The sequence below is a fragment of the Mirounga angustirostris genome, unplaced genomic scaffold, assembly GCF_029215605.1.
Source record: "Mirounga angustirostris isolate CCGP_5_RB_7025 unplaced genomic scaffold, mMirAng1.0.hap1 SCAF_8, whole genome shotgun sequence".
Lineage (NCBI taxonomy): Eukaryota > Metazoa > Chordata > Mammalia > Carnivora > Phocidae > Mirounga > Mirounga angustirostris.
Window position 1 is genome coordinate 22,306,672 of NW_026991716.1, and position 27,956 is coordinate 22,334,627.

Below are 27,956 nucleotides of genomic sequence, written 5' to 3' on the forward strand. Positions count from 1 at the left end.
ACACGGGCCAAGAGGTTGGCCTCTTTTTCTGTTAATCCAATGGTGATGGTTCTAAGTAAATACAGTTTATCACACTAGTGTGGCTTTTAACGCAGGGTGGACAGTTTTAAAATTTTAGGACGTAGTTAAAGAAGATGGAACTCATTTAAGTCTGTACCCCCTGCATTAAACTGATTGCTCGATATCTACTGTGAATGTGCTGTTTGTTGTTATGGACTGGGCTTAATGGATCATGGAATTACAGACAGTACTGAGGCCAAATGCCTTCATGCTCTGAGCATTTATGTATATTGAAAAGTCGACCTTAGATTGAGGCCAAGTAATAAAAGTTTCATGCAACTCAAAATCAAAGTGTGTTGCAGATTTCTGATCCCTGAGTTTTCTGTACTAAAGTATAAGTGACAGGGCGGAAAGCCCTTCATATTTTACCAGTTAGATCTGGTATCTACACACTTGCGGTCAATAGCCAAAGAGCAGCAGTTGCTAAGACCTTGGACGTAAGCAGTTAGAAGAAGACTATCAGATTTCAAAGGAGAAGGCCCAGTGACATGCAGTGAAGGGTTTTATTAGCCATGCTGTACATTCCTCTACTGCACTGCTTCACACTTCTGTAAAGCATCTTGGCTCCTGTCAGTGTAATGACATTTAATTACCTGTCTTTAGAATGCCATGTCCTCCTGACCAAGGCATGCACCTAGGTGTCCAGAAAGTGTCACCACCTTTGAGAACCATCTGTATCCCAAGAGAATTGCCAAGACTTGACTTTGGACAGGAGCTGTAAGTAGTAAGCAGGACATGCAAGTTTAGAGGGACAGCCTGTGGCCAGCTTCCTTCCGCCACCGCGTGCCCTGAAGGGAGAGATGTAGTATGCCCACAACCAAAGATGCCTGTCGCTGCCAGTCCTACGGCAGAACAAGGAGACTTAGATTTATATTAATCGTCAGAGTTTGAGACTGCATTTGTGGTTTGACCTACCATGTATACTTTATTGTCATTTTGGCAGATAAATGGCAAGTGTTATTCTAATATTATTTAGTCACTATTAATGTGAAAAAGCAGTATGATAAACAGCAACCAAATTTGTAAATGCAAACGTTTGCTGGATTTTCTTCAGTCTTAAAGTCTTCAAGTTCTTTAAAATAAAGTTAAATCCTAACACAAACACCTACTAGATGATTCACAAAGATGTTATGGAAATAAATTATGTAATGCATGGAAATATTTTGGCCTACTTGGAAGAAAGATACAGTAACACGCTGTTTGTATTATAAATGGCCAAGCAAACAAACTTTGTTTCAAGGCAATACAGCACCTAGACCAAAATAACCGTTTCTTTATTATAGTGCATGATATTCCATGCCTCATGCTGCTTATGACATCCCACGAGACATAGAGGTTAATTGCATTTTTAAATTCATAGAATTTTTAGACTAGACAAGACTTTAGAGATGCCTCTTCTCCATGAAAAGCAAAATTAAAGCTCTCCAAAGGGAGAAAGGGCTACCAGATTTTGTCAGTAAATCTAGGGCTGTGATTAATGTTTTCATTTGCATAAATTTACATATAGTGTTCAGAACCCTTTAACTCCAAGTAAGCAAAGTAAAGTTAGCTAATGGCCTCCCATACCCTGGATTCAATCCAGTGTTCAGGGATTGAGGGAACTGAGACCCAACATGTCTATTGCTGTCCTTTCCAAAGCCAGGATACTCAGGGAAAGCTCACCAGGATTTTGACAGTACTTTGCAATCATGATTCCAGGACCCTATGGATGGGTATGGGTACTGTATACCTGGAATATTTTTATGTAGATTTTTCTTTCCTTCTGAATAACCCAGGAAATATTTCCTTCTGAATAACCCAGCAAATATTCTGCTGTTTCACACACTGTAAGAAGGGGGAGGGAGAATCATTCTGCATTTTTTTTTTTTTTTGGTATGTGAATTATCCTTAATAATACATTGAGCACAAGCTAGGTGACTTATCTGTTCCTTCTTGTCTTTCCTTCTTTGCTCATTTATTGTTGCTGGTGACTGATGGCAGGAGGAAAGAATAAAACAAAAGGCATTTTATTTGGCTCCTTTTTAGCAGCACTGATAGGAAATTTTAATGACATTTGAGTTTAATGACCAGGAGGAATTTCCATCATTCCTGCTTTATACCACCCCTCCCTCCAGTGGAAAATCCAGAAGTAATTAATTGAATATTCTTACTGTGGATACTCTCCATACATTTTAAATCATCTAAAGGTCATGTCTTACACCGGCTAGTTCACACTATAATTTAAAAGAAAAAAAAATTTTTAAGATACTTTATTTATTTATTTGACAGAGAGAGACACAGCGAGAGAGGGAACACAAGCAGGGGGAGTGGGAGAGGGAGAAGCAGGCTTCCCACTGAGCAAGGAGCCTGATGCGGGACTCGATCCCAGGACCCTGGGATCACGACCCGAGCCGAAGGCAGACGCCTAACGACTGAGCTACCCAGGCGCCCTAAAAGAAAATTTTTAAAATTGTATTCTGTAGCCTGACTTTTATCCCTTATTACATAATGAAAACTTGAACTTGCTTTTGTGGTACTCGGTCAAGCTCATTTCTGGTAAATGCAGGAGGAACAGAGCCAGAAAACCATATCCCTGAACACAGAGCCTTATATGCCACAGGGATAACTTGTAAAAGATGTAGGCCAATTCCATAAGATTTGTGAGTGTGAGGACAATTAATAACTTAAGTATTTATCTTGTGTTTCCCCTAATGAGAGTGGTTTCAGGACTCCACAGATGAAGGACACGCTCATCTTTCAGGCCAGGAATATGTGAAGAATGGACTAAGGATCTGAGCCTGCACGGTCTAAACGGCTGTGTCTAAAACCAAATAAAAGAGAAGCCAGGACCTCCCCACTACTTGATCTGTATGCCTTACTGCAGAAAGCCAGACCAGTTTTATAGGTGGCCTTTACTTTGATAAATTGGTTTACATTTTGAAAAATCTTGTTTGCAACAAAATGTTAGTGGCTGTGAGGAAGGATCCAAGTGATAATTACAAGTTCAATTTTGATGAATTATAGGTTAAAGATATTAAATGTTTTTAAGCACCAAAAAGGAAACCCAGATAGAATGCTTATAAACTTTTCCTCCAGGGCCTTAGGTTCAGAATACACTACAGGATGGTGGCACCTTTCCTTCTTTCTGTTACTTTATTAGCTTTTTTTTTTTTTAAAGAGACTATTACTTTAAAAAATTCTCCAGAGGCACCTGGGTGGCTCAGTTGGTTAAGCATCTGCCTTAGGCTTAGGTCATGATCTCAAGGTCCTGGGATCAAGCCCCACGTCGGGCTCCCTGCTCAGTAGGGAGTCTGCTTCTCCCTCTCCCTCTGCTGCTTCCTCTGCTTGTGCTCTCTCTCTCTTTCTCTCAAATAAATTAATAAAACTTTTTAAAAAATTCTCCATAGAAACTTACTGAAAATCTGTAGTTATATGAAATTTTTTTAAGTCATAGTATTTTTTAAATATATTTTTTCTCATTTGTACATAATTTTCACATTTATTATTTTGATAGATATAGTCCACTAATTTACCATAATTTCTTTGACTGTTTATTATTGGACATTTAGATTAGGACTTAAATCCTACAAAGGGGCTGCTGAGTGAGGTGATAGCCTAAGTTCTAATAACTGGGGTTTTCAGCAGTTCATGCAGGGGAAGAAATTCCTAGCACCACCTCCTTTGAGCCCTGGAACATTTTTCTGTCTCCACTCTCTGTCTTGCCCTTCTGTTACTCTCATCTGTCAAACCTGCAAGTATGGATTCCTCAAACATCTGTCTTCCCCATAACTAGACCTGGGCAACCAACCACAGTTGGAGAAAAAGAAGAATCACTGTGTTTGGCAAGTTGGTACCACCATTCTGGCTGTTTCCAACCTCAGCTGGCCCCTTCTCATTGTTTGGCAAGTTCTGCGGTCTGCGCATGCTCTCATTTGCTGAAATGATTCTTTTAAACCCCTCTTCTCAAACTTCCAATCCTCCTTACTCTCTTTTTTCCTCATAATTTTGTTTTCTGATGTATATCCCAGAAACCATAATGTAAAAGAATAAACTCAGTTGTCTTAGCTAATTCCACTGATTTTTTTTTTCATTTTTAATTTGTTTGACACATTTTAACAATACCTTGTTTCTTCCTATTTTCTCATGGGATACTGTTTTGCCTTTCTAAAATGTTAAGAAAGGGGCACCTGGGTGACTCAGTCAGTTAAGCATCTAACTCTTGATTCTGGCTCAAGTCATGATCTCAGGGTTGTGAGATTGAGCCCCGTGTCGGGCTCTATGCTCAGCGCAGAGTCTGCTTGAGATTCTTTCTCTCCCTCTCCCTCCACCCCTCCCTTTGCATGCTTACACAGGTGCGCTCTCTCTCTCTCTCAAATAAATAGAAGCTTTCTTAAAATATTAGGAAATATTGTTAATTTATTAAACTCTGCTTTTATTTTATAACTAAGAAGGCTGTATAAGCCATTAATTTTCATCTAAGTATGGCTTTGACCTCATTCCAAAGATTTTATGTATAGTCATTATTCTAAAAATATTCTCTTATTCTATAATGAAATTTTTCTAGGCTCAGTTATTTATGAGTGTATTTCCAAGAATTTAGGGGTTTTTTCCTTCTATACATTTACTACATTGTAGTCAATAAATACATGCTGATGTTGTTCTTGCTAAAGTTACTAATAACATCCTAACTACAAACTTCATTGGAGCCCTTTTCAGCTTTTGTCTTATCCTTTGTAGGACTATGACAATCTTATTTACTCTCTACGTGTAAAGTATGCCTTCTTGTCTCCTCTCTCTGTTGCCTCTACTCTGATCCCCTCTGCCTGCTCTTAAATATTTACTGTGTCTCCAGAGCTGGCTTCTCTTCCCATCCTCCTGCTTTCTTCTGAACAATCACATCTACTCCCCTGGTTGTGCCTCACTCTTCTTCATCAGTGAGTTTCAAGTTTATTGCCAGCCTGGAGGTTCTCACCAGAGACTCAAAACCCAATCTCTGCTCCCACAAAGTGAGCCTTCTCTATTGCTGCCTCTTCTTTATTTTGAAGTATATTACTGATTTTATGATGTCACTAGGAACTTAAACATTATGAGGAAATTATGGTTATTGTAATAATTTAGAAAGCATAAACCCCAGTAACCGAAAGCAATTATAACATGCCACTGTATTTCCTTCTAGTTTTTCTGTGCCTATATATTCCATAATTGAGGTCATTCTGAGTATATAGTTCCATCCTTCATTTTAAGATACTTACCTTAGAAGCTGAAGTTAGAGTCATATTCAACACCTTCCACTAGAATAAATTCCAGAAAGAGTGAAACAAAAAATTCATGAAGATTCTTAAGAATACATGGATGAATATTTTCTTGTGATCTCACAGTAGAGAGGGCTTTTGTACATATGGTAATTAACCCAGAAGCCATAACATAAAAATTGATACACTTGACTCTGTGAAAACTAAACATCTCTACATGACAAAAACACACAGATATAAAGCCAAATGACAAACTAGGGAGATCATTTCAGCTTCTCACAACAGATCTTACAATGAATCAAAAAGATAAATCATTCAATTCAAAAAAGTAGAGGATATAAACAGAAATATAAATGGCTTTAAACTTGTGGAAAGGTGGTCCGCTTCATTGCCCCAAAATGAGCAGAGGATCTTAACAGACATTTTTCCAAAGAAGACATACAGATGGCCAACAGACACATGAAAAGATGCTCAACATCAGGGAAATATAAAGCAAAGCCACAATGAGATATCACCTCACACTTGTCAGAATGACTATTCTCTAAAAGAAAAAAAATATGAAGAAAAGGGGGACCATCATCATGCGCTGTTAGTGGGAATATAATTGGTGTAGCCACTGTGGAAAACAATATGGAGGTTCCTCAAAAAATTAAAAATAGAAATGCCATATGATCCAGCAATTTTACTTCTAGGAATATATCTGAAGAAAGTGAAAGCACTAATTCAGATACACATATGCACCCACCTGTGTTCATTGCAGCATTATAATAGCAAAGGTATGGAAACAACCTAAATGTCCATCAGTGGAGGAATGGACAAAGATGTGGGGTGTGTGTGTGTATGTATATATATACATACACTCACATACAGTGGAATGCTACTCAACCATAAAAATAAAATCTTACTTTTTGTGACAACATGGCCAAACCTTGAGGGAATTGTGCTAAGGGAAATAGACAGAGAAAGACAAATACCATATGATTTTACTTACATGTGGAATCTAAAAAGACCAAATGACCAAACAAAACATGGCCAAAATCATAGATACAGTGAACAGAATGGTGGTTGCCAAAGGGGAAAGGGTTGGGGAGTAGGTAAAACGGGTGAAGTAGGTCAAGAGACCCAAACTTCCAGTTATAACTAAGTCATGGGGAAGTAATATACAGCATGATGACTACAGTCGATTATATAGAGCATACTTGAAAGTTGCCAAGAGAGTAAGTCCTTAAAGTGCATTTGGTATGATGACAGATGTCAACTAGACTTATTGTGGTGATCATTTCACTGTGTATACAGGTATCAAATTATGTTTGTACACCTGAACCCAATATAATGTTACATGTTATAACTCAAAAAAAATTTTTTTTTAAAAACTGAGTTACTGTTTCCATCTGTTAGATGAGCAAAGATCAGGAATTTAGATAACACATTGTTTTGGCAAAGGTGTTAGGAAACAGTCACACTTACACATTTCTGGTGGAACCTCTACACAGAATTTGGACACAATTTTATTAAAGCCATAAATACACATGTCCTTTGCCCTATAAGTTCCATTTTTCAGAATTGATCTCACAGATACACATACGTGATGCTACAGTAAACAAGGATATTGATTAATTACAGCATTGTTTATGAGAGCAAGATTGTATATAACTAAATATCCATTAATAAAAGCCTGGCCAGATGAATCCTAATTCATCCATACAGTGGAATATGACACAACCATTTATGAGTCAGCTCCATTTGTATTGATATGAAGTGCTTACTGATACATTTTAATTGAAGAATTAAAAGTATGCAGTATGCTTAGAATGCTGCCACTTGTGGAAGAAATACAGGGGTTTTAGCTAGAATCTACTCTCTGAGAGGCTAATAAGAAACTGCTGTGGTTGCATCTAGAGAGAAGAACTGGGAGGGAGACTGATACATTTTTTAATACCTTTGACTTTTGCACCTGGGACTTTAAGTTTTTTGAAACATTAATTTTAAAAGCATAATTTCATAAATTATGTAGCCATTTCTCCATTGTTGAACATTTAGGGGTTTTATTTTTAATGCTTACAAATAGTGCTGTAATGAACATCGTTTAGTATACATCTTCATGCATATTTCAGGTTATTTCTGTAGGATTACTAAAAGTAGAATTACTGGATAAACAATTATGAACTTTATTACACATTACTATGCTATTTTCCCCCACAGGAAATACAGTTCATACTCCCACCAGCAGGATGTAAAGACCCTTTGTTTTTTTTAAAAAAAAATTCTGCTAATTTGATGGCAGAAAATCGTACCTTATTTAAATTTGCATTTCTCTGATTATGACTGAGGCTGAACATTCATGTATCTCTGTCCATTTATCTCTCTAAATTTAGTTCCTCTTTGTGCTCTCTTGTGAATTATTGTTTCTGGATTCTTATTCATTTATTTACTCTGGGCCTAATGTCTTTTCCACTCGATTTATATGTGCTGTTTATATGCTAAGGATATTAATCTTTTGTCATATTTGTTTCTAACTGGGTTAGGTGTTTAAGGACGAGTAGGAGTTAGCCAAGGAATCAAGCTGGGGGAGGACACTCCTCATATGGAGGACCAGCAGGCCAAAGGAGAGAGGACTGAGGACACTGTAAGTCTTCCCATATGGCTGGAGTTGGTGGACCATGCTGGAAGGGGTGCTTGATAGAGTGGGAGAGATGAGCAGGAGTATACTGTCCGTGCATTTGACCCTTCTGAAGACAATGGAAAGCCAGTGGGGGATTTTAACAGAGAAGTACGTAGTAGGTTTTATTTACAGCTGCCCCGAGACTAAGAAGCTTTGGCCTCCCAAGTAGGTTTTCTGATAGTAACTTCACCTCCTCACTCCACAGCTCTTCTTATTGATCACTGTCCACCTCTTTAAAACAGTTAATCTCGATTATTTCACTCACTCTTGCTGCTTGTGTCAGTAGTTCTTTCCCCCGTAGTGCCATCAGCTACTTGTCTTTTCCTAAGACATTGTTGGTGCTTGAACTACTTGTAGGAACACTTGAAGCAGTGGTGAGAGACCAGATGATCTTTTTAAGCTTTGTGAAGCAAGAGACCATTTTTTTAATGCCTTTTCAAATGACTAACAACTTGGCTTATACCAAGTATTTATCAAAATTTGGGTAGAGTTCATCGACCTCTGGAGGAGGCACAGCTTAGAATTAAAAATCACAGACTGTAGTCAGCTGGGTACAGGATCCAACTCTGCCACTTACTAGGCATGTAGTCTTGGCCTAAATGTTCTGAATCTCTCTGAGCCGTAGTTCGTGAGGATTAAATGAGGTCATGTATACCCCGTCCTTAGCACAGTGTCCTGAGCACGGTGCTTGCGCCATCAATCAAAGATACTATTTTCTTCCCCCTTCTGGGCCCTCAAGACAGCAAATGACTGTGGAGAGCAGCCTTTTTCTTTGCAGTTTGGAGAACAGAAGTCTGAGGATATACTTATCTATATTCCATTCTCTGTTACCTACTTCAAGGTTTTTCTTTATCCTTTCTTATTTTTTCTTTGACCTTGGGCTTCAGGGTTTTATACGTAAATATCTTGGCGTTGTACTCTGGTTGTTAAATCCAGTGAGTCTTCTCAATTTTTATCTAATCACTCCTGGGACATTTTCTTCTATTATAACTTTAATTACCTACCCAGTTCAGTTTGTTCACATTTACTATTCATAGGTTATGTACTTTTGCCCTGTTCTGAAGCTTAATTTTTTTTCTTACATATTTGTCATCAATTTACATAATTTTTCTGTTTCAGGTTTGACTTTCCAGTTTGTCCTCCATCCTGGTTTCTATAATACAGCATTAATTTCTACTTCAGCCATGTACATAATCATTGTCTAGCATTGCAGTCTTTGGTGGTATCTTTTTGCTTTTCTTAAAAGTGGGCAAATGTAATATAACTCCAATACTATTTATTTTTTCAATTTTCCTTAAAAGTCACCCAAGTGAGAAATAATTTACCTATAATAAAATGCATCCATTTTAAGTGTACAATTTCAATGTTTTGTCAAATGTAGATGTGAAAAAACCACCCCAGACAAGCTAAGAACTGTTCCATTGACCCCCAAAACTCTCCTTAGCCCTTCTGTGTTCACTTTAAATGACTTCTACCTCCTCTTTCATCTCTGTGTAGATTTCCTATCTAGTCCCCGAGTCCAAAACCTTCTTGCTCTCCTCTGTAGCCCTAGTATTGTACTTACATAATAAACATTCAGTACATATTTCTTCAGTGAATTCTCAGTGCACATTTTATAACCACTACCTCTCAGAGGTTATTTCAATCTTTGTGCTGCAAACCCTTTTCATTCTATTTCCTTTTCAGTTTCATATTCTTTGTTGTGTTTTCCTTATTGACTATTGGCCTTTTTCCTAAAGATCTTTTTATTATTGCCTCTGATATTTTGAGAAGTATATTCATTCCCTAAGTCTTTACTGAGTACAGTCTCTGAGCCAGGCACTTTAGATCCAGTGGTAAAAAAGAGAAAAGTCCCTATTGCGTGGGGCTTATATTCTAGTGGGAACCTATATTCATAAGAAGGAAGCTTTCTGATCTGTCCCTCACCCTATTATCCACCCAGAGTACTCATGACCTTCAAATGGTCCTTGAGCTTTCTCTCTCTTGTTGTTAGTATCCATTTTATTGTACATCACACACACCACAATCCCAAGGCTTTTGCATTAGTGTGAGAGATAAGAGCCTGAACCAAGATTAGGGCTGAAGGTTTGGAGAAGTGGAAGGTGATTCAGAAGAGATGTAAAAGGTTGAAACAATGAAATACTATGCTTGATTGAATATAAGGAGTTAAGGGAAAGGAGGGAATTTAGGATGAATCCCCAAATGTCTGACTTAGATAGTTAGCGTTATGAAAATGCACCTACCTGCAAAGGGAATACTGGCCACTGGGGCCAGGGAGGAAAAAAGATGGTGACTTCAGTTTGAAAGTGTTCAGTATAAGAAGCTGTAGGAGGAATAGTGGGTGTCTTGTGTTAGCAAGTCCAAAAGGCAGTTGGGTTATATGGAGTTGGGACTAGAGAATGACTTGGTAGCCAGTGGCATATATATGATAGTATAAAACCTTGGGCACAGATTCAGTTAGTGGAGGAGATTTTATTTAGAAGAAAAGAGATCCAGTAGAGAACCCTAGAGAATACAACATAGAAGAGGCAGCAGAATAAGATGAGCTCGCAGAGTAGCCTAGGAAGAAATAACTAGTAGATCTAGAGAGCAGGACAAGACACCAGCTTGCTGTGGAACTCTCCATCAGTAAAGCAAATGTAGATAACTCAGTTAAAAACGGCAAACACTGTCATCGATCTCATAAAAACTGTTGACTTCAAAGGATCTTATTTTTATTAAAAATTATGATGATTTTTTAAGTTTAAGTTTAATTTTTTAAGTGGCCTGTGTATGCACTGAGTGCCATTTGGATACTAAGCCTTGATGAATCTTGAGACTTGACATCAAGAAGTCAGCAGATAACAGTGTCGGGGCACACAACATGGTTTCATTAGGTAGCTTGGCCTCAAAGATGTGTTAAGGGTGAACCAATGACCCATAAGCAGGGGTAGGATCCCAGAACACACTGGCACTCTCCTCTCAGTCCCTTGGAATCTGAAGGCATGGCAGAATTAAGCAGCTTTCTCTTTGTGGCTATAAAGGAATTTGAGTTAAGGCAAGTTGATGGAGCACTTGTCCTTCCAAGCAATTGAAGGAGTTTGCCCCAGAAAGACTAAAAGAAGGGTCAAGTTGTTTTGTTATTGAGATACTTGGGGTTGGGGAAAGAAAGAAAAAGCACCAATGTTTTTACAGGATGAATAAACAGAGAAACCAGATTGTGGGGTGGGGTGGTGATGAAGGATGACGCAAATGAGGGGTATTATATCAGCTTGTTTCCCAATCGCACCTTTTGGACGCTACAACCAATGTGAGCCTCCAAGTGCTGTGATTATTGGGGCCTGCATTGGAAGGGGAGAAAGTAAACAAGACCTCGGGCACCATAGTGCTTTCATTACTGTCTGCTGTTTATTTTGCAGCTGGGAAATTACAGTGGGTAGAAGAATCTCATAAAGGAGTTGGATCCTTGCAGTGGTGAAAGGATAGTCAGTAGAGCCTGTATACACTCGGAGATCTCATGGCAGACTAAAGGGCAAAGGCTGGGGTAGAGAGGAAAAGCCAAATGGAAATCTGCACAAGGAAGCATGAAGAAATTCCGCAGAGCTTCAGCAGCGTAGACGGAGAGTGACTGTATGAGCAGCATAGCCTTACTATTTCTGTGGATGGGGTCTGCTTTCCCAGAGTTGGTAGCTCTTACTGTTATGTAGCCTTTTATTTGTTAATTTTTCATGCTTTCTTTCAAACAGCATCTGACTCATACTAGGATCCTTCCATGTGCGGCAGCTGCACATTTTCATGGCGGCCTCTGCACATTTTTCTTTGAAATGTTCTTGCTCAGTGATAGGGTCAAGAGGCCAATAGCCAGAATGTGTTCAAGGATAAATGGTTTTCCTTGTAGTGGTGGAAAAAATGCAAAGGATAAAAACCAGGTGGGGGCAGAACTGAAACAATGGGTGGTTAGCCCTCTCCTACGAAATTTGAAGGTTCGGGCAGATTTGTGATTACCTTCACAAAGTTATGATCATTTGAAATAATCCCCACAACTGGGGCATCTGGGTGGCTCAGTCAGTTAAGCATCCAGTTCTTGATTTCAACTCAGATCATGATCTCAGGGTGGTGAGATCAAGACAGGCTCTGCACTGGGCTTGGAGTCTGCTTAAGATTCTCTTTCCCTCTCCCGCTGCCCCTCCCCCCCCAAAAAATTAAAAATCTATTTAATAAAAAAGAAATAATTCATACAACTGAAAAATTGTTCATGCAGTAGTAATTACTTATATGGTTCTGAGCCAGTGCAATGACTTCTCCTGGGGCAAAGGAAAACACTGTATGTTTTAGATGGAGGAGGACGAGGAACAAGAAAGAGAAGAGAGAGCCATCACCACATCATTCGTGTTAGAGGTGCATTCAGGTTTGGAACGACAACTCTTGATTGCTTTAGACACATTTAATTCAAACATCTAGAACTTTGTTCCTTTAAGTGTGGACTTTGGAGATCTGGGGAGACAACAAGAATACACAGCCAACTGTGTAAAAGGCTGTACCTTGAGCTCAGCTGATAGAAATCTTTGAGCCCCGTTATTTTCTGATTTCCTTAAACTTTAGAAGAACTTCAGACTTCATGTTCCAAGCTATACTCCCTTTTGCGCTGGCTATTCTGGGCTAGTCACTAGCGTCTAGAGAAATGAATTTAGTAATGATTACTGTTGACCATTTCATTTTTCCAAAAATCCCATGCAGCATCCTGAGTGAAGAACTAAAACAACGATGACTCCCTGGGGTAAATTCCTGTTCTAAAACCAGTCCTACATGTGGAACAAAATATTAGAATTAAATTACGGTGTCCACTCTGCTCCCATCACCACCAACAAAGAAACTGTTTTGAGGAATGTGTGGGTATGAGGAAGGACAGTGGTATTGTGTTATGTTAATAACCATCATGCTGTGCAAGAAAGTACCCCAGGAATTGCTTTTAGCTTTCCTAGATAATCTAACCTCTTGTTAGATTAGCAGCTATACAGGAGAATATCTGATAGAGTCTAGTAAAAATCCTTTCCAAGCCTTCATAATGAAGGAGTCCCTGTCGTTACATAGTGTCTGCTAGTTTAGGGATTCCATTTCCGGTCACGGTTGTCCCAAGATTGATCCTGAGCACCCAGGAGCGCCTCTGCAGATACTCCCGTTGGTTCACCAAGGCTTCAAATGAACGTCTCTCCAGTGGTTTACGTCCTAAAAGTGTCTGCCTTTCTCTGTCACAATTCTTAACGGCACAAGATTTCATTTTACTTTTGCTTTTGCAAAACTCCTTTTGCAAAGGACCCGCCATTTGGATTTTAATTTAGAATTTCTTTTTACTTTAGGAAAGTTGATCTAAAACAAAAGTAGTCTTCTCTAAATCAAGTTTTTCCCAGTAAATGATATCCATCTCCCTGAACATACTCCCAAACTCCCAAAGAAATTATATTCCCCTTCTCTCATCTCTTTGCTTCTGTGTGCAAATGTTATTAACGGGTTCTATTGGATTCTTTAGCTGGTGTTTAAAGTTAAAAGCGGAGCCAGGTGAGATCATAAAAGGACTGGAGAAAATGGTGTTTGCTGTGACTGACTTGGACTCCTCGCTCTTCATCTCTTGTGTTCAGTCTTGCGTACATGGGGAGGGCATGGGTTAAGGCCATGACTGTGTAGGGGACACATCAGGTTAAGGACTCTTGATTATCCAGACCATTTTGCCCTCTGTCCACACACCGTGGTATGACCCTGAGGATGTGGGATGAAGGTGAGACTGTGATGTCAAGAGAGGGGGGTACTAATGCATTAAGATATTAAGAAGAAGAACTTTTGTTGATTGGGTTAGAGGATAAAGCTGAATCCTCCCAGCAGCCCTGAGAGGTAGGTGGTATTATGCCCATTTGACAGATGAGGAAACATGGGCTTATGTTAAGAATCTTGCCCAAGTTCACACAAACAGTGGGAGCTTGGCGCAAAGCCGAGCTTGTCTGATTTGAAACCGTGCTCTTGAATTGCTGTCCTGTGCTGCATGTAATTTATATTGGTGGGAAGAGGGTGTCTGTATGTGCACATATGTGCATATGTATGCACTTTAAACATGGAGGAAGGCAGGGGAGCCTGGGTGGCTCAGTTGGTTAAGCATCCAACTCTTGGTTTCGTCCCCAGGGCATGATCTCCTGCGTTGTGGGATTGAGCACCGCGTCCGGCTTCCCATTCAGGGGGGAGTCTGCTTGAAGATTCTCTCCTGCTGCCCCTCCCCCTACTCGTGCTCTCTCTCTGTCTTCCTCTCTCTCTCAAATAAATCTAAAAAAAAAAAGATGGGGGAAAGCATTTTGGTATAATCTCCACTCTCCACTGTGGTAGGGTCCCAACATGGATCCTTATACGTTATATTCCCCAAGAGGAATAAACAGCTAAAAGATAGGACAAGATTGGAGAGCTGACCCGAGTCAGGCATAGATCACTGTCTGGGTGCATGCATATGTGGTGCATTGTTTCACCTCTTTTAATTCTTGCTTTGTCTCTGTACATTAAAGGTTCAGTTATCCATGTTAATGGAGAGAACTCAGATGTGAATAACTAAAGAACCAGGAATCTAAGGAGCAATTCAGTAGCAGTTTGCCATTTATATGTGGATTGTTTGTGCTAGATTTATTTCCCTAATCTGTTTGTTTAGTCATCCCAGAATAGTAATAGATGGGCCTGTCCCAAGAGCAAAGATCTAAGTGGATTATTCACAGGGGAATACAGACAGTTAATTCGTAAGGAAAGGCTTTTGATTTCATTTAAAAGCATAGCTTCAGACTGCTGACACTTTTTCTTTTTTTCTCCTGAATTCATTTAGAACTTACGCTGTCAGGAGGATAAGAGATGCCTTCAGAGAAAATAAGAATGTAAAGGATCCTGTAGAAATTCAAGCCCTAGTGAATAAAGCCAAAAGAGACCTTGGAATAATTCGTCGACAGGTAAGATGGTTCGATGATGTACTGTCTTTCATTAAGAGCTGTAAACTTTGACATATCCCCCTTAATTGGACATCACTGCTTTTGGTGTTTATGATTTATACCACAGGGTCATGAAACTGTTCCTTTTATTCATATAGACACAGAAAGATGACCTATCATATTACTGAACTCAAGGAGAACATAAAGGAAAATATCAGCTTTCCAGAATCTCAGGGAATGCATCCTTCTGGGGAGCTGTATTCTCATCGTTTACTAAAGGTTGATCTTTAAATATGAGAAACTTTTAAAAAAAATGTTGCCCCTTTCTAAGATATATTTACATATTTATGCGTTGACATATGTCAAAGAACGTAAATATATTCTACTTTGCCTAGTATTTTAAAATCATAATTCAAGGTGTTGTTGCCCTTTTCTTGGAGACATGATCGTTGGTGAGGAACCTGAATTTTGTTGCCACGTGGAAGGTGTATCTGCAGGTGCAAATGATGTAAGGCACAGCTCCTTGGCTACTGACCCCATAATGGACCCTGGAAGGTGTGTTTGTCTTTGTCTTGTAGAAGTGCCAGGGATCACCTTGATTTGTGCCTGCTGTTCTCTTTCTCCGGAACATCTGCAGCAGCATGGTCTCCTGGGTAGTGTGATATGTCCCTCTTTCTGCAAAATTAGAGAGTCAGAGGCCAAGTAGCCTACTCTCGGTTGGTTTTCTCACCCTCTAAAAAACTCATCCTTTTCACTATTTTTCTTTGATTTAGCAACAGTCATACCATAAGCTCCATTTCTGCTTCCATTCGTTTCTCTTAGTTGCAGTAAATTTGTTTATAAAGTATGGAAGGGAAGTCCCTTATGATTTCCCTCAGTTCTGCCTAGTGTTTTTGGAAAGGGCTTATTTAGCATCATCAGGAGATACCAGCTCAGCTGACGGTATATCATATCATACTATATGACATATATATGCAATTATATATGTATATATGTACACATATATCCCTAACCCTTCTTCATGCTTCACTCTAAACGATTCAGAAAAAGAAGCAATATTAAATACTGTAGTTTTCTCTTTATGTCAAATTCAGAAGTTTTGCAATGTAATGAAACAATCCCTTCTAGAATAACTTTTTGGATTCTGATAACCCTCCTTGAGTTCTCCAGTTATCTATCTAGCAACAGAATAACTTTGCCACATTCAGATAAGCCTAGGAAATGATCTTTAAGGAAGGCCATGAGAAGATAATAGGATAATCAGAAAAAGAAACCGATCTGCATATTTGCGTGTATTTTGATAGTGGCAGGTAAATGAGTTGACATTTTGAAAACTCTAGGATGATGGCATTTTCCAGGCATCAGTGGTTGAATTTTATGGGCTCCTTTAGCACTGGAACTTGGAAAAAAACAAACATCCTGAGTCCTTATTTCGCATAAACTCAGATTCAGTTCTTTGGCACTTTCTGATGTAGACGTTGGCAAGCATCTCCCAGACTGGTTTTATCCTTTAGCATAAAGTTGCACAGAGTAGAAAACTGCTTAGAAAAGGTGCCTGTAAGTATTCTGTGCCACCATTTCTTCTGTTATGTAATTGTCTGTGTCACCTCCTGGTTTGAAATGCTAACACCGCCCTTTCAAAAACAAAAAGATTAGGGGCGCCTGGGTGGCTCAGTCGTTAAGCGTCTGCCTTCGGCTCAGGTCATGATCCCAGGGTCCTGGGATCGAGCCCCGCATCGGGCTCCCCGCTCGGCGGGAAGCCTGCTTCTCCCTCTCCCACTCCCCCTGCTTGTGTTCCCTCTCTCGCTGTGTCTCTGTCAAATAAATAAATAAAATCTTAAAAAAAAAAAAAAAAGATTAGACTGGCTCTCTTCAGACATCCCCAGTGAATCTGCACTCAAAACAGACTCAAACCTGCAGCCTCTGAACCTGTGGGGGCCAGGACGCCCTCCCCAGGACAGCCTGGCAAGTGCATCTTCCTTGCCAGTTGGGGAACAGGTGGGCCTACTTTCAGGCCCAGGGCCCTTCGCCAGGAGAGCAGCAGATGATTAGAACCTTAGAAAGGTTCTGACAAATGAAAACATTCCCATTCCATCAGAGAACTCAGCCAATTACAGGTCAACACCTGGGAAGTTCCGGCTCACTTCCCTTTCTTGTTAAGACTTCCTGAATCCAGGTGTCACACTTACTGTAGTTAGCTTATGAGATGTTAATGACTCCTCGAGCTGCCTTGCTCCATGCTGGTATGAGCTGACCTTGGCCTAAAGGCCTGAAGTAAAGCAGTGTCTCTATTTTCTTCTCACTGGCTGCTCTCATAGCCTTCTAACATGCCTCCCTGATTTCCCCTCCCTGCATGATCTATTCTCCACATACTGCCAGAGTGATCTTTTCTTAAAAGGAAAATTAGAGCAGGTTTTACCCCTGCTCAAAACCCTCCAGAGGTTTCATAGCACCATGGCAATAAAATCTGAAATCCTTAAGAAGTCCTCAGAGGCTTTCCACTGCTCATGGCTCCCTCACACTTTCAGATGCCTTCTTGATGTCCCTGATATACCCCAAGCTTGTTCCCATCATGGAGGCTTTGTACCCTCTGCCTGGAATACTCTCTCCCCAGACCTTCCCATCGCTCAATTCCCTTTTTTCCCCTCAGACTTCTATTCCGATTTCACCTTCCCGCAGAGGGCTGTCCTGACCACACTGTCTGAAATAGCCTTCCTTTTATCACTCTATCCCATTCCCTGCTTTGGTTTTCTTTATAGCATTTCTCAGTCCTGAAAATAACATCACGTATTGCCTTGTCTGTTTTATCCTCCTCCGTGAGGATAGGGATCTCCCCTGTCATGGTCACAGTGCCTGACTGGCCAGAGCATGGGCTCTGGGGCCAGCCTGCCTATGTTCACATCCTGACTCAGGCTACTAACTATGTGATCTTGAGCCAGATATTTAACCTCTTGGTGCCTAATATAAAATGCAGATGAGAACAGGCCCAACCTCATGGGTTATGGTGAGCATCAAGTAAATTAATACATGTGAAGCCCTTCAAAGGATGCTGGCACATAGTAAATACTTGCTATTATTGTCATCAGGAGTATCTAGAAAAGCCCCACCTACAGTGGGCTCTTAATAATCCTCTGTGGACTAAAGGAATATATGAAGATATATTTGGCCCCTGGGATCATACATCTCAGGCATGGGGTCTGAGCCACCAAATCATGGTATCTTGCTAGCCACCCAGAACCTCTCCTCAAAGAGAATGAGTCATGAAGGTAAAGTGGAAACCTGATGAGGCCCTTAGCCTCTAATCTAATGAGACATAACCAGCATGAGCTGTAATACCCTTCCTATCAGATCCCTCTTCCTCTTGCATACTGGGACCCAAAGACCATCCACCCAGATGCACGTCGATCTCAGCATCACTTCTCCATGGATGAGAAAGCCCCGGTCATCTTTGCAGCTGCCAGATAATGCACATCTGTAAAGGCAATGCTCAAAGTAGAACCCTCCACCCGACTTCCCTCTCGACACAGTTTACCTCTTCCCTGCTTTCTAGTCTGTCTTTACAGTGGGTCTTGCTCTCTACAGACGTGTCTTCAGTCCCTTCAGTCAGCTGTGACTCTGACAATACAACTGTGCACGTGGTAAGATTGTGAGTTTTCAAAGAAGTCTCTGAGCAAAGATTTTCTTCTGGTTTTTTGGGGTAGAGAAACCAAGGTGCAAGCTGGATGCCTTGTCCATGGCCACATGGCCAGACCTGAGCTTGGAGGAAACTCAGAAGTTCAAGGACATGAGCTCCTGAGTCAGTAGAAATTGAAGGATAAAGATATTCTTAAGTCATTCCCCAATTTCGTACCCAAGATATGTAAGGACCACATCAACCCAGCTCAGCCTCTCCTCAGAGGTCATTCTTCCTTTGTATTTTTTGCGCAGAATTTTGTCTTCATTGTGGCAACACTGAAGGGTTCTACCTAGCATTAGTATTTCCCATTTGCCTTTCATACCGCTCCTAAGGATTACTCTGATTTCAAGAAGTAATATGGCAGATCATTTTTCCTCCATTATGAGCAAGTCAGACTCCTTTTGCTCACTCTATAATTATGGCCCACTCAATAGAAGCCTGGCAAACACTTGTTCTTTCTTTGACATTCTTAGACCAACTCTCCCCTGAAAATTATAATCCAGTCTGTCAGTCTCTAATCTCTTTCCAGCTACAAACATCATCTCATAGCCCTTAACTAGCAGAGGCATCCTTCCACCTTTCTCTAAATTCCTATTATGTCCAAGGGTACCTGGGTGGCTCAGTCGTTAAGCGTCTGCCTTCGGCTCAGGTCATGATCCCAGGGTCCTGGGATCGAGTCTCACATCGGGTTCCCTGCTCCGCGGGAAGCCTGCTTCTCCCTCTCCCACTCCCGCTGCTTGTGTTCCTGCTCTCGCTGTGTCTCTCTCTGTCAAATAAATAAATAAAATCTTTAAAATAAATAAATAAATTCCTATTATGTCCATATAAAATGGTTCTGTAAAGACAGATTGACCCTGGCAGCTTGTATGAGTATTTCCTTTCTGCTGAAAGCAAGTTATGGACCAGTCCCCACTAAACCTAGCTTCCCTGTCTGCTTCCCAAGTGGGATCAAAAAATTGGAGAGGCCTGCACCGCCTGGGTGACTCAGTCGGTTAAGCATCTGCTTTCGGCTCAGGTCATGATCCCAGGGTCCTGGAATCAAGCCCTGCATTGAGCTCCCTGCTCAGAAGGGAGCCTGCTTCTCCATCTCCTTCTGCAGCTCCCCCTGCTTGTGCGTGCTCTCTCTCTCTCTCTCAAATAAATAAATAAAATCTTAAAAAAAAAGAAAAAAAGTTGGAGAGGCCTTTTGTGTATGTGCCAGGAAGGATGCACAGAAGCCGACCTGTGTATAGGGTTGGGCAAACCTCTTTCACACAATCTGGGCAGCAAAGAAGTACCTAAGTACTCCCTACCTCAGATAGTAAACAAGGCCCCTTGGGTGTTTCGTATCAGAAAGAAGAGCAAAAAGGTCAACCATGCTTTCATCTTGGTTCTTTCTTCCATTTTGCTGTTCTGAAGGTATTCCTTTTGGTTCCTATTTATAAGGCGTGAATTAGAATAGCTCTCAGGTAATCACCCCCACTCAGTATAGTTTGTCGTGCCACTTTGGATTTTAAAGAACCAGAGCCTGCCTTATTTGGTATCACTACTTCTATGCTCTATACCCTTGCTACTCGAGGAATCTCTAAAGACCTGCACCATTGCCATCACCCACGGGGCCCTCTCTCCCTGTGTAGTTCACAGAGATTTTGGTTCTTCAAAGTGAAAGTATTTTCCAAGCATTTTGAAGTAGAGTGGTCACCCTTGTTACATTCCTAGCTAAATAGCCACATGTCTGTGAGAGAAGAAATAGAAGAGGCAGCTGAGGGTGGGAAACTCTGGCTACAGTGGGGAGGTGTTACCAGACCCATCTCCTTGTACTTTGACAGAATTTCCCTGAATATGCCAGTTAAGATTGTGATTTTAGGAATACTCAGCTATAACCTAAATGTATAGCAGCTTTTTCTAGAAACCTGGTGAAAACTCACATATCTGTGCAGAGTTTGGGTTTATTTCCAGCTACACGATGCTTTCCGTGTTCATCGGAGTGCATCCGTGCTGCTGTCCTGGGGTCTCAGGTAGCAGCACAACTGGGTAACAGAAGGGGTGTGTGTGTGTGTGTACATGCACGCACGCACGCTTGTGTGCACATGTGTCATGGACCCTTTCCTTAGACAGTTAACTGAGTAAAACCATAATCTCTAGGAGAGGAACAACTATTCCCTATTGAAAGGTTCCCAACCACCAGCTTAAGTAGGCTAGCAGATTTAGCTCTAAATTTCCATCTAAATAATGTTTGGTTCCCCTATCAGGGATGGGCTGTACATGTACTGAAGTAAGGAAGGCATCCCACAAAATGAGGTTCATGTGTAACTTCAGTATTTGGGTGAGGATACTTGATACTGTGGTATGTGATTGTACATGCTGGGTAACAACGAGGTTTTGGGGTCATACCGGTCTCGCCAGCAGCTTTTCAGTGATGACGATTTTATACCACATAGGTCGTTCTTAAGCCAGTGTGGGTGTTTTTGTGGTTTTTTGGTTTTTTCTTTTTCTTTTTCTTTTTTTTTTTTTGGCCGGGGGTGGTGGAGGGAGTTAGGAGTTTTCTTTATTTTGCTTTGTTTTGTTTTGGACAAACAACTTCTTTGCGTGTATTTTTTTCCTTCACAGCCGGTTAAACAAAAGTTGCTGTCATTTTAGAATCATTGATTACGTCTTTTTTTAATTAGAAAAAAAGTCTTTACCTGAATATTTATGTAACTTCATTGCTGTTTATTACAACAAAAAAGTTTTAAACTAATTTGTAGATTCCATCCAGTAACATATGAGATTGAAATCCATCTCTCAAGAAGATACAGTTATGGCTGAATGTATTTGGTGTTCAGAGTACAGCACGAATAAGAAAAATCCTTGCATGTCATGTGGTTCTTGGTGCAGTCATCTGTGTTCATCTCTCAGAAAGCAAAAGAATCCATTTGATGTTTCAATAAATATCAAAGTAGGGGCGCTTGGGTGGCTCAGTTGGTTAAGCGTCTGCCTTCGGCTCAGGTCAGGATCCTGGGGTCCTGGGATCAAGCCCCACATCAGGCTTCCTGCTCGGGGAGGAAGCCTGCTTCTCCCTCTCCCACTCCCCCTGCTTGTGTTCCCTCTCTCGCTGTGTCTCTCTCTGTCAAATAAATAAATAAAATCTTTAAAAAAAAATAGATAAATATTAAAGTAGTTGTTTTCAAAAAAACAACTTCCACAGAGAGAGACCCAAGAACGAGCAGTTTCAGTGAATGATTCCTAGAATCAGGTGAGTCCTCCTTTAATCCAATGAGGAGGTGATGTCAGGAATGAAGCTTCCACTGCTGGTGATGACCCCGGTGTCACTCTGCTGCTGGATGAACTAACATGAGGACTGCTTTCCTGGGGACTGGTCATGGTGACAGACATACTTGTGCTGTTAAGGGTGAGGTGAGACTATCCAAAACCATAAGAGGACGGTACTAGGGATCAAGTGGAATAAGAGGAGGAAAATCCGAACCTGGCAGAGCTGATGACGAGCTTTATGTTGGCCTGTGGTGGAATGGTACTGAACAGTCTGTTAGTGAAGGTGAACAACAGTGGGATCAACCAAAATCACACTGGGCACCCATACAAAAGATGGCTAATACTCCTTTGGTTAGGCTGCTTTGAGTTTTGGACCACAAATACATTTCCTGTTGGCAAGAGGGTCTTCCTCTTCTTGGGAAGAGATTTCTATTGTTAGGTCAGTAACATCCACTTTTTTCTTGCCTCATTGACTACAGTCACTGAAGAAAGCTTATGAAGACACTTGAAATGTTCATTTTTGTATGTGATTGCTGGATACTTTCATAGCTTCTTTCTTCTTGGTGTCTCATTGGACACCAAGAACCATCTTCTTGAAATGTGATCTCATACACATCAGAACAGTCATTGAGAATTTCCGTAAAAAGCCCATGTAAAATTAGACTTTTCATGGGCAGCTTTTTTTGTCACAGGACAAATCCAAGCGGGCTTCTCATTCATTTGCAGATAAAGGGCAGCATCAAAACACTATAGATGTGTATAAGTCACTGCATGGCATGGGATTGCGGGCCTCGTTTTCCTTAAAGGGCACATCAAGGATACCTGAAGGAATTTCACTATCAGGAGCTGCAGTAAGTTTTTCTTTAGTTTTCTGGAATGATCAAGGTTTCTAATACCTTTCATTTTTAGTCTCTGTAATGACATGGCTGATGTGAGCTTTCATACAAGATATACAGACATGGAGTAATTCTTTCCAATTTCTGATGCCCAGGAAATGGAAATCTGATTTGGCACAGCTGAAGATAACCCAACCAAAGATGTATTTATATTCAATCCCACTTTTAGGTGGTAATGCATAGCTAGGCAAAGAAAACGGCTTCACATTCACTTTACATTTACTTCCCATTTACTTTTATACATAGACTGTTGGGATAGTTTTGTTCTTGAGAGCAACTTGTCTCCGCCAGGCAAAGTCCCAGCTGAACTTGGACTATATAATCTCTCCTACCACCTGGCAAAAAAAAAAAAAAAAAAAAAAAATCCCTAGATATGCATCTCTCTCTAACTTGTTAGGGTGTCAGAACAAAAATAAAAACTTCTCTTGAAATTGTTGACTCCTGCTTTCAGCTAAACTCGTGGGCTTGATGAGAACATCAGGGACATCATAAAAGGGCAAGTTTTTAAACTGCCCATCAGGATGGACAAGGGGAATTGGGGGAGACGGTTGCTGCATCTCAGACATGGGCTGAGTATCCTGAAGCAGCAAGAACCAACAGGAGGGGAATCATGAGTGAGATATCCCTGAGGTGGAAGGCAACCAGTGGATTCCAGCCGTGGCCAAGTCAGGTTCTTCAGGTGATGAACTACCATCCAAATTGAAACCGATGAGCGGCGCCTGGGTGGCTCATTCGGTTGAGCTTTCCGGCTCTTGGTTTCAACTGGGGTCATGATCTCAGGGTTGTGGGATCAGAACCCCACTAGGGCTCTGCTTCTCCTCTCCCTCTCCTTCTCCCCCCTCCATGCATGTGTACACTCTCTCTCTCTCTCTCTCTCAAATAAATAAATCTTAAACAAACAAACCAACCAATGATTTGATTATGGATAAACCAGAAAGCCCTTCAAGAGTCCATGGGTATCCAGTGATAATACCAAATGCAGGTGAGGATGCAGAGAAACTAGATCACTGCATACATTGCTGGTAGGGAAGGAAAATGGTACACCACTCCTGAGCTCCTGGAGATCTGCAGGCGCTGCCACCACAGCACCCCTCCCACCGCCAGCCATGATGCCTCCAGCACCGTCCTGCACTGGGCACGGCTGGCCACACGGCTGCAGCAGCCCTGCCCGCCACATGACCAGCACTGGAGCCCCCGCCCACCAAGCTAGGCTATTTTATAATGAAACAGTTCAAATAATGGATGTATCAGACTCGGGGTTATGAAACTGTAGTTGTGAGCAATTAAGAGCAGGTTCCATGCAGCCATTAAAAAATAGTAGGAAAGGGGTTGATGTTACAGATAGCCCGCATTTTTGTTAACCTGATTATGCGTATGTGTGAGCATTTTCAGCATTTCTTGGCTCGTACTTAATTACTTTATTTGTAGGTCACTAAAAGCAAAGTAATTTGCCCAGTTTATTGGCATTTTGGATGGTGATAGATGAGAGTCTCTGAAACCATTTTTTTTTTTACTTTTGTTTGCTATTTTATGGTTTAGTCTTTAAATGGCTGTTCAAGAGAAATGTCCACCAATAACTTTTTTAGTGTGTCGGTTGTGAAATGAGAAGCTCATGAATGATGTCTGTCTTTTCTCACTGTCAGCACTGCAACATCCGTTCCAATGCCCTGAATCGTGGGTAAAACTTTAATTAAAAGTGATATCTTGCCCACAGTTCTCATCCTTTAAAGCAGCCTGTGAAAAGGTAGGATGGTTTTAGATCCTTTGGAGGAAAATTAATAGCACACTATCTCTCTTTGTGTATACTTCTGGCCTAAGTACCATTTTGATAGTTTGGGGGAATCTCTAAAATTTACACGGCAGTTGTTTTGATGGAGTAAAGAAAAGTCAACTCCTACATTAGGGGCATTGAAAATATTTGAAAAGAATTATGCACCATTCATAATAGCCAAGAGGTGGGAGCAAAGCAAATTCCTACCCGTGGATCAACGGGTAAACAAAATGCGGTATATACGTACAATGGAATATTAGCTTTAAAAAGGAAGCAACTTCTGGCACATGCTACAGCATGGATGAACTTCCAGGACATTACACAAATGAAATAAGCCGGTCACAAAGGGACAGATTGTAGATGGTGGTTGCCAGGAGCTGAAGGAAGCTGGGTGTCTGTGGAGTTATTGCTAAATGGGTACAGAGTTGCAGTTTTGCAGGTTGAAAGAATTCTGAAGATCGGTTTCACAACAGTGTGAATGTACTGAGCAGTACTGAACTGTCCACTTAAAAATAGTTAAGATGGGGCGCCTGGGTGGCTCAGTTGTTAAGCGTCTGTCTTCAGCTCAGGTCATGATCCCGGAGTCCCGGGATCGAGTCCCACATCGGGCTCCCTGCTCGGTGGGAAGCCTGCTTCTCCCTCTCCCATTCCCCCTGCTTGTGTTCCTGCTCTCGCTCTCTCTGTCAAATAAATAATAAAATATAAAAAAAAAAAAATAGTTAAGATGGTTAATTTTAAGGTGCTTTTTTCCACAATAAAAAATATCTGCCCCTGCCCCCCAAAAAAGGAATTATAGCTGGTCATCAGTTTTTTCCTTAATTGGGAAAAATAAAATTAAATGCTTTAGACATTGGTATTTAAGAGTGGGAGGCTTAAGTTGTTTGAAGCTTGAACAAGTGGATTTATATCTGTGAACCTTCAGTTTCTTATGTGTAAAATCAAAGGATTATACCATGATTTCTAAGGCTACTTCCAGTTCTAAAATCCCATGGTTTAACATTTCACATGAATATCTGTCCCCTTCTTTATTTGCAGAAACCTATCTGATACGTTTTTTTTAGTAAACTACTCTATGCTGAGCTTTCCTTGGCCAATTTTTACTAAGATCTTAACGGAGTTTAGGCTATAGATAAGCAAAGTTGTAAGCCAGCTATGGATTTATACCATCATAAATTTCAGAAACTTCTCTTGGTCTAGCCTTTCTGCTGCAAGAAAAGTCAGAAAATTGAATTATTTTATTAATGTTGCTAGCACCTCTGCTGTTAGCCTTCCTTTCTGATAGAAGATACATCAGCAGTACTAGAGCATCTCTCTGAGCAAAACATTTTCTTTCAAAGAAAATTAAATAGCAATTCAAGAGCAATAATACGTTAACTTGATAGGCAAGAAAAAGATTAAAATGCTTTCCTCAAGCCCCACCTTAATGTTAATACTAGTTTCTTCTTGATTGGACTTCTCCCTGCTCCCTGGCTGGCTTCTAAGCTGCATGAAACACGATCTGTTAGATAGGTCAAATGACACTATATATTTTGTAATTCCATGGCCACAGTTTCTTTTCCTAGATATTTATCAAGCACCTACTCTATACCACCTAATTATGAATTGACTTTATAAGTTCTTTGGAGGCAGAGTTGGGATTGGAATTTTCAAATCCGTCAGAACCTTGTAGATGGTCTTTCTCATTTTGACTCTCGGGAGACAAACCTTTCCTCTTCATTCTAGATCACACCTATTTGTTCACTTAATAGAACAGAAATATATGGACTCTAATAGGGTACCCCAGCAATACTTTCCCCTGTGCCTATATAGATCAACTAAGATTGGATCGAAAAATCAATCTACATATTTAAAAACTAATAAAGCAGTCAGAAGCAAAGGAGATTTAAACACTCTGTCTTGGACTTCAATAAAAATCCTCAGGAAATCAACATGAATTTATATACAGTGACTGGAATTGCCCCCTGAGTGAACCATGTATCTTTTGGATATCTGAATTCTTTCAATATGAATGAAAGATTCCCCAAACCCCTGTCAAATGAGAAGGTTTGATTACTTTTATAGCTTGGCCTATGTATGACGTTCATTTTTTTTTCAGTCTTTTCAATATATAGTTTCTCTGCAGCTTTAAAAAGACTTCTTCATACAAGAATTTAAACTAATTTCCTCCCTCCCTGCACTTTCTAGAAATTCCAGTAAATCCTCGAGTCTGGGGCAATACTATCCCCACCGTTGGCATGCCTATAGAAAAAAATACCTCTCAGTTAGAGATTGTGCATTGAATTTGCATGACTCCTCCGAGGCTGACATGTACAAAACAAGATTCCATTTTCTTTCTAGAAGAAGCCTATCCTATCTCTCCATTTTTCATATACAGTAATAGTTCTTTTTCATATTTGCATGTTCAGAAGAGCTCATGAGGAAGGCAACAGTAATGCTATTTATAGAAAGCTTTGCATGGGGTTTCATTTGGGAATATTTATTATCCTCTCCCATCTAGCCTACTAGAGCTTTTCACTCTTGAATTCCTTGAAGACCCATTTTTGTTGCTGAAGCATCTGAAGTGGAAGTAGACACCATCAACTCTGGAGCAGAACGTACACTGATCCATAGCAAGAGAGGAAGTTGTAATGTCAGCTCTGTTAGGACCATACTGTGTGATCTTGGGGTCATTTATTTGCCTAATTTACCACATGTGTAAAGAGATGATTTTATTGATGAATATTGATGATGGTGATGCTGCTGCTGGTGGTGGTGGTGGTGGTGGTGATGTATGCTTGCTCTCAGTGTTGGCTCATTGTGTCCTCTTTACACGCTGACACTACAAAGTACTTTGAACATGTTGTCTCAGTTGCTAACAGCAGCCTTGTGAGAAAGATACTGTTTTCCTCATGTGTTAGATGAGGAAGTGCAGACTTTGCGTGTTTGAATAACTCCCCAAGGACGCACAATTAGGAGAATGGTGGGCCCACATCTATTCTCACTTTTTAGCCCGTTCTTAGAAGAGATATCAAACTGTGGGTGGTCTCATCTTAACAGGGGTAAATAAGACATTGGAGATGGGAGAAGGCAAGAAGTAGGTTTCCTTTTCTAATTGCTCATTTAGAATTCGTATTAAAAGGTAACAGCTTACCTTCTGTGGACTCATGAATAGTTTATCCTGAGGCACTGATCTCCTTTAGCATCTCTCAAAAAAACTCTCTCTGCCTTCAAAAGAAAAAAAAACAGAGACCACAGTCTGAAAATGTTAAAGTTCAGCCACCTTATTTAAGAAGTGTTTGCTCAGAATTTCCCCCTAGATCTGAAGGTTGCAGCTGCAATTGTGCTTTTCCTGACAAGCTATCACTGAAGTGCCCTTCACTGGAAACCTTTTGATGCCTTGCTGCTTGGCTTGTCCTTTCAAGTAATCAAAGTTAATTTCAGTCATGCTTATGCAGAAGGTCTTCTTCTAAGATGACAAAGGAACAGTGTCACACCTTTTAGGCAGAGCAGTGGAAGGGGCT

At 40.6% G+C, this 27,956-nt stretch overlaps 1 protein-coding gene and 1 pseudogene across 6 annotated transcripts in view; one reads left to right on the forward strand and one right to left on the reverse strand.

The window, feature by feature from the left end:
- The window catches only part of LYRM4 (LYR motif containing 4), a 282,708-nt gene that overhangs the window by 24,847 nt on the left and 229,905 nt on the right, over positions 1-27,956 (forward strand). For 5 of the 6 annotated variants that reach the window (XR_010413515.1, XM_064597242.1, XM_045866426.3 and 2 more), the window contains exon 2: positions 14,783-14,903. Coding sequence is in view for 5 of the 6 variants with exons in the window: in XM_064597242.1 (XP_064453312.1) it covers positions 14,783-14,903 (121 nt within the window). In the remaining variant the exon portion in view is untranslated. Of the gene's footprint in view, positions 1-14,782; positions 14,904-15,040; positions 26,568-27,956 lie in introns of those variants that run through there. The other variant, XM_045866425.3, reaches the window with a different exon arrangement.
- LOC123837094 (E3 SUMO-protein ligase PIAS2-like) lies at positions 21,785-24,406 on the reverse strand (annotated as a pseudogene).